This window comes from Bactrocera latifrons, unplaced genomic scaffold (assembly GCF_001853355.1).
Source record: "Bactrocera latifrons isolate USDA-ARS-PBARC rearing strain unplaced genomic scaffold, ASM185335v1 scaffold_11, whole genome shotgun sequence".
In the NCBI taxonomy this organism is placed as follows: domain Eukaryota; kingdom Metazoa; phylum Arthropoda; class Insecta; order Diptera; family Tephritidae; genus Bactrocera; species Bactrocera latifrons.
Window position 1 is genome coordinate 3,044,748 of NW_017534519.1, and position 6,000 is coordinate 3,050,747.

General features: G+C 40.1%; 1 protein-coding gene across 1 annotated transcript in view; it reads right to left on the minus strand.

The window, feature by feature from the left end:
• The window catches only part of LOC108972015 (collagen alpha chain CG42342), a gene marked incomplete in the record, with an annotated part of 110,293 nt that extends 105,148 nt beyond the window's left edge, over window positions 1–5,145 (minus strand). The window contains 1 exon segment of the mRNA XM_018938447.1: window positions 4,905–5,145. Coding sequence (XP_018793992.1) covers window positions 4,905–5,145 — 241 coding nt within the window.
• Window positions 5,146–6,000: the final 855 nt, after the last annotated feature.

Genomic DNA, 6,000 nt, shown 5'->3' on the forward strand with positions numbered 1-6,000 from the left:
CATATGCACGATGATATCCCTTTGGCTGCATAGAGAATTCATGAGCTTATGTGGCTCACAGCAAGCCACATCCTCATCCGCCTCTCGTTGCTTGCAATTTCTATGTATGCATGCATGTGTGTGTGTGTATGTGTGTGCAATGCAACACTAAACTGCATTTGTGCTTCAGTTATATGCATCACCGTTAACCACTGCCTAGTGTATTATTGTTGTGGCTGGCTTGTTTCGCTTTAGTCAGCGCTCGCCCGGCTCTTGGTGGCCTAATTAAAAACGTCAACCTTGCAAAAACACACTCCATTCATTGCGGCAGCGAAACAATTGTCAATTATCCGCTTTTATGCCACATTGTGGTGGCGCGTTGGTATCCTGTTGCAAGGCAGCTGCCTGCTCCAGTGTTCGCCATGAATTTTAAATAATGGTTACCCGCCACGAGGACTGCATTTGCTGAGCGTGTTAGAGCTATATTTCTTCATTGCAACTTTTTTCAGATCATCGTCTGCTTCATTTAATTCTGTGTTGGTTAATTAACTCAGATGTAACGGAATTTAACAGAAAATGATTAGAAATAGATACCGAGTATATTTACACGTGAGTCTGAGGACTTCAATATTTTCTTCAATGAAATGACGTAGGGTAGCATCAGATCACTGCCACACCCACCTTCAATAAATTAATAGTGGATATAAATGCAACAGAAACTGTTGATAGCGATTGGCGAACCGTCGCTATAACTCGCTACGTCCGCGAGACTTGGGTCGTTTCCATGGTCGTTTGACCATTACCTTCGCCGTATGCCTTATCCACCGCAACTGCAACTTGGGTGCCATCAGCTCTAGCATCCGTCGGGAATACTTTGAGCACTACCCTTTCTCACTTAGTTTTGCAGAGAGGATCGATGGAGTCCGCATTAAGCTCTCCAGCCTCACTACTCTCCAGTACTCCGTGAGTAGTGAGAGATTGCAGTAACTGAGGACTTCCTCAATCCTATTCGTAGTAGAAGGTTCGGCTCACCCCCAGTCGCGAACCATAAGCCGAAGTGAAAGAATCATTTTGTCCACGGCCTCCAGTCCGATCCTCTGGTTACCATTTGCACGTTAAGGTTTTTCCATGGCTTTGCTTCATGCAAGTTGCAAGAATATAAAATGTACGGTTGCACCTGAATTTAGACCTTCCTTACTCGTTTATTTTATACTAAAATATATATATTTATTAATCCAACTATTAGAAAATTTGGTCATCCATATCATTTCTCCCTGTTTTTCCTGATATTATTCTCTTCAAATAAAAAATGCGCCACTCTACAAATTATTATGCTAATTTTTCACTTCCCTTCCAAGAAACTTGTCCATCATTACTCAACAGATAAATATTTTGCTCTGGCTTAAATTTCATGTCGCCCTCGTGGCCTCGTGTTTAATGAATGGCCGTTACCGCTGCCACTGCTGCTCCTTTGGCTGTTCACGTTGCACCTTGCTTAAAGTGCAATTCATTTAATATCTTTGTTGCTGCATTTTGTTTAGTTGCCATTTTGTTGCGCTTATCGTCGTCGCCGTAGTATTTATTGGTGTTTGCCTTAAGTTTCCTGCTTTTAGATTGTGGTTCCCTCAAGAATTGCGTCCAAACTGCTGTGCACCGTACCGCACCGCTCCAACCGCCCACAACGATTTTCTGCTGCTTCCATGGGCACTGCCGCCAACACTGCTCAAGCGGAACTTTTCTAGTCGCAAAATTCAAATTTGCTCAGCTCGAGTCTTTGTTTTAGTTGCAAGTAGTTTTGCAGTAGCAGCCAATTCCTTGTTGCATGTAAAATAGTCTGGATGTCGTTCGCTCCCTCGGGTTCCCTGCCACACACCACTTTTTGTTGCTTACAAATTTCATAATCCAAGTGGTCTCCTTCTTATTACTCGACCCAATGCTCACCCTCCCTCTCTCTGAAATCCTCGTTCTATTTTATTCTGTGTTGTTGTGGCGTAATAAAGCGCCATTTTATTGCCGCACTTGCAGCTACTAGAAATCGTCATTCTTCTTGTCTTTAGCTATAGAAATTTTCAAGTTTTGAATTCTTTTCGCAAAGCTTAGCATTTCGACTAGGATGTATATAGTTTAAATGTGTTCGGTGTTACTTAAAATAATTGACAATTTTTTTACACATCTGCCTGAAAGTAATGAGTACGGTATATCGGATCTATATAAGTATATCTGAAAATATATATTTTGTCAGAGCCGTACCAATTGAATAATGTACCAACTTTCGGGACTTAAACTCTTCAATGTAGTTTTATACAGACTTAATGGTGTACAGACTTCGTCGAACTATAAATACAATGGATACCCAGCAAGTCACAGTAACCGAAAATCCAACATAATTAATATTTAGCGCGGAAACTAACATATACCATACAAATGCAACTCATTACGTCTTTGTGTAAGAAAGAATAAACGATTTCACTTAGATGAGGATTTCGGTTAGAATTTTCTATTGGGTCTTAAGTAACTCATGGAAACTTTAACTAATATATCTGGTAATGCTGTTGAGTAAATAACCGGTAAGCTAACCGATAGGTCACAAGGTAAAACATATTGACCAATCATAGGAGCTACAAGTTCAGTTGCTTTTATTAAAGCCTTTTTGATTGCTTTGTAGGTCGACTCTATGGAGCGTAAATACCAATTGTATTATTTTGGAACCCTTCGTAATCTCTTAAATAAATATCTGCAGCACATAGTTTAAACTTAAACACTTAGTATAAACTTATTTTACCTGAGATATTTTCGCAGTCGTTTCAGAGCGGCACTTTATACAAGACTGTAGTACTTTCAGCCAGAATAAAATAAATTTCTGGCTAACAGTTCCCTTTCCAATAATTTAGTGGAGTAATTCTCCCACATTTATTCATGTGGAATGTTTTATAATAATAAAACCGTCTTTAACTACACGTCAATTCATCATAATTCCAGTTTAGTAGGTGTTACAACCATTGTCACGAGTAAACAAGAAACATTAAATAAAAGCAACCACAAGAAAAGGGAAACAAATTTTAAGTGAAAAATGAAAGAGCTCGCGAAGAATAGCATACCGAAAAAAGTAACAAAAATTTCGCAAACGCCGACCATACAACAACACTGCAATGCACTCATACATCCATAGTATATATGTACAGTAAACAGACCATTGTTGCTGGCCCAAATAGGAAGCATAATAACCATTCGCATGCCACACGTAGCGCCATCAGAACGCGCCCCAACCACATGACCTGGCTTTAGGCCGCAGACGAATTGCCAAGAAAAAAGGCAGCAACAAATGATAGCCCACAGCAACATGCGGTCAAAGACAGCAACACTCCGCAGCCGCGACGCGTTCGTGATGCTGCGCCTCCAGTTGACGAGCAATTGCCGTTTTGTGGGCGTTGGCGCGCGCCCCCACCGCCGAAGGAACGAAGGTGCCGACCAAGAAAAACCAAGCAGTGGCTGCGAACCACTGGTAAAGGCAAGTTCGTTATGAAATACAGCAACCGCTTGCCGCGCTCCTACTCTCAAATTTTTTTAAATTATATTTTTGAAATTTCGCTCTTTTTGCCGGTCCACAATGGCAATAGCGGTGGCGCAGTTTTCAGCCATTTGTAAGGCATTATGCGCTTGCCTGCGCAGTTACGCACTTTGTAGCCATTACACTTTTACAGTTTCCGTTCGCGCCTCGGTGTATTTGGCTGCCAGCAGCTTTGGCGCTTTGTTGCTTTGTCTGGCTCTATTTGGTTTGCCAATTGCAATTGCCGTCTACGCCTACGACTCCTCGAGACCTTCTAAGCTAGGGCAATAGGCAGTGTTTGTGCTCTTGTTGTACAAATATATATATACTCGGTTGGCGCTTGATTTTGACACGTCGCGGAACCGCAAGTGTTGTTTGTGAAACAGCGCATAGTGGTGCGAAGCCAATAAAAAAGTGGTTGAAATTCGACCATAAGGAAGTTTGGGAAATGCGTAGACCCCTGATGGCGAGTTATTGTTTGTCTTTAAAGAGAAAGGGTTAAATACGAAATAATTTCGTCTTACTGAAGAAGATAGTAATGCAAATATAACGGTAATAGCAAAAGTACCGTTTTACTTACAAAAAAATGTACATGTTCGTTTAGAAGGTAATCTGTCTTTCCTACGACAGTGCGTTTTACAAAGCCGAAACGACGTATGTACAAGGATTGTTAAGGGTTACTCGAAAATAAATCCTTCTTCCAAGTCTTTAAGAATTGTATTTCAACGACCTGTGTAAAATTTCATTAAGATCGGTTGAGTAGTTATCGAGAACCGATTCGCCCAACCGACTTGAAAAACTCGGTTTCGAGAAAAACACGTTTTAAGACGGCGAACTTAGCCGGGCTAGCCTCGAGCACACAAGTTATCAATGCTGTATCTACGAAACTATTACTCGGATCAACTTAAAAGCTTAGGACAATATTTTAGAGATGTTATAGAATTTAAGACAGACAAAAATCGATTTTTTGAATCCCGGCAATCCATTTAACCACTTAACTCCGAAGCATTCCTCCAAACTACCTCAGTTGTATTTTCTGCCACCATAAGAACAACATTAATGAATATGGTATCAGGATGAAAAGAGATTCGAAATCCACCCGGAAAAATATTGAAATCTTAAGTATGACCAAATGTTGGTTAAAAAATCGAGAAATCTTCAATGTAGTTGTATTTTGAAATAGAGTTGCCACCTATTAAAAGGAAAAAACTTTTAAAAATTGAAATAATAAATATACAAATATAAAATATTCGTTTTCAATAAAAAAAAATATTACTTTGAATTATAATTCTTAATAACACACTTTCAAAAACTTCTTAAAGCAAATCTCAGAATTTTCAAGCACAATTTTTCACTATTATTTCCATTCTGCGCATACCCCACGTGACGTGTTGATTACAGTTGCCCTTTATGCCACAATCGCTGTAGCCCATTACCGGTTCGGCCGCCAACACGAGCGCGCTGTTATGGCCATTGTTCGCATTATTGTTTCTTGTATTTTTGTAGCAACAATATTCGAGCTTTGATCGTCTGCAATTCACTTTGCCGCTTGACGCCTGTTGCTTACAGCCATTCACCACCGCTTGTTGCAAGGTCTGCCCGCTGCCACACAATGCCATGCTTAATTGTTTTGTTGGTAGAAGTTTTCAATTATGTTTAAATGTTCGTTAACCATTGGAGTTCGTTATTGCACGCACACACACACATATAAATTTTACAATTATTTGTGCTTGTTGTTTTTAAGTGTGGCACATACCATTGCTGCGCTGATATTTTTGTGCTTCTTTCCACATTTTTCAAATTTATGTTTATTCTTCTCGTACTGTCAAGATGTTTATGGCTGACTGATTGTTATTGTTGTTGTTGCTGGTGCTTAAGTGCATTTAATTTCATTGCCCTTTTAATTTTTATTTCTGTAACAACAAACTCAAATGAATTTTCCACACACACATATACACATAGCGACCAAGCGTTTCGCCTGTTGCTACGACGTATTGTGGTTGTTGTTGTTGTTGTTGTTGTCAGCATAGTTGTTGTGCTACTTCCTTAGCACTTATTTAGCGGGCACAAGCTGCTTGCTTGCTGGCTGGCTGGTCGGCCGTGGCGCCCAAACACCACTACATGCAACATTGCCTGCAACGCCAATGCCAATGTTATTTATTGTCGCTACCGTGGCTGCTGCTGCTACGGCGCACAATTATCGTCGCTGTTCTCGTTCTTGTTCTTGTTACTATTCTATTTTTATTTTTAATTTTTATTGCCACTCCAGTTTTTGTTGCTGTTGCAGCTGTTTGCTCATTTCCATTAGCACGAAATATAACTTGCCGCTTGCAAGCGTGCACTGCGTTGAATGTTTATTGCTGTTGCAAGTTTCCCTTGTAGTTGCTTGTTTTATTGTACTAAATGCAACATTTGCTAAGCGCTTGCTTGGTTATTTGTTGAACTTATATCCATACTTTTTGCACCTGCTGTTC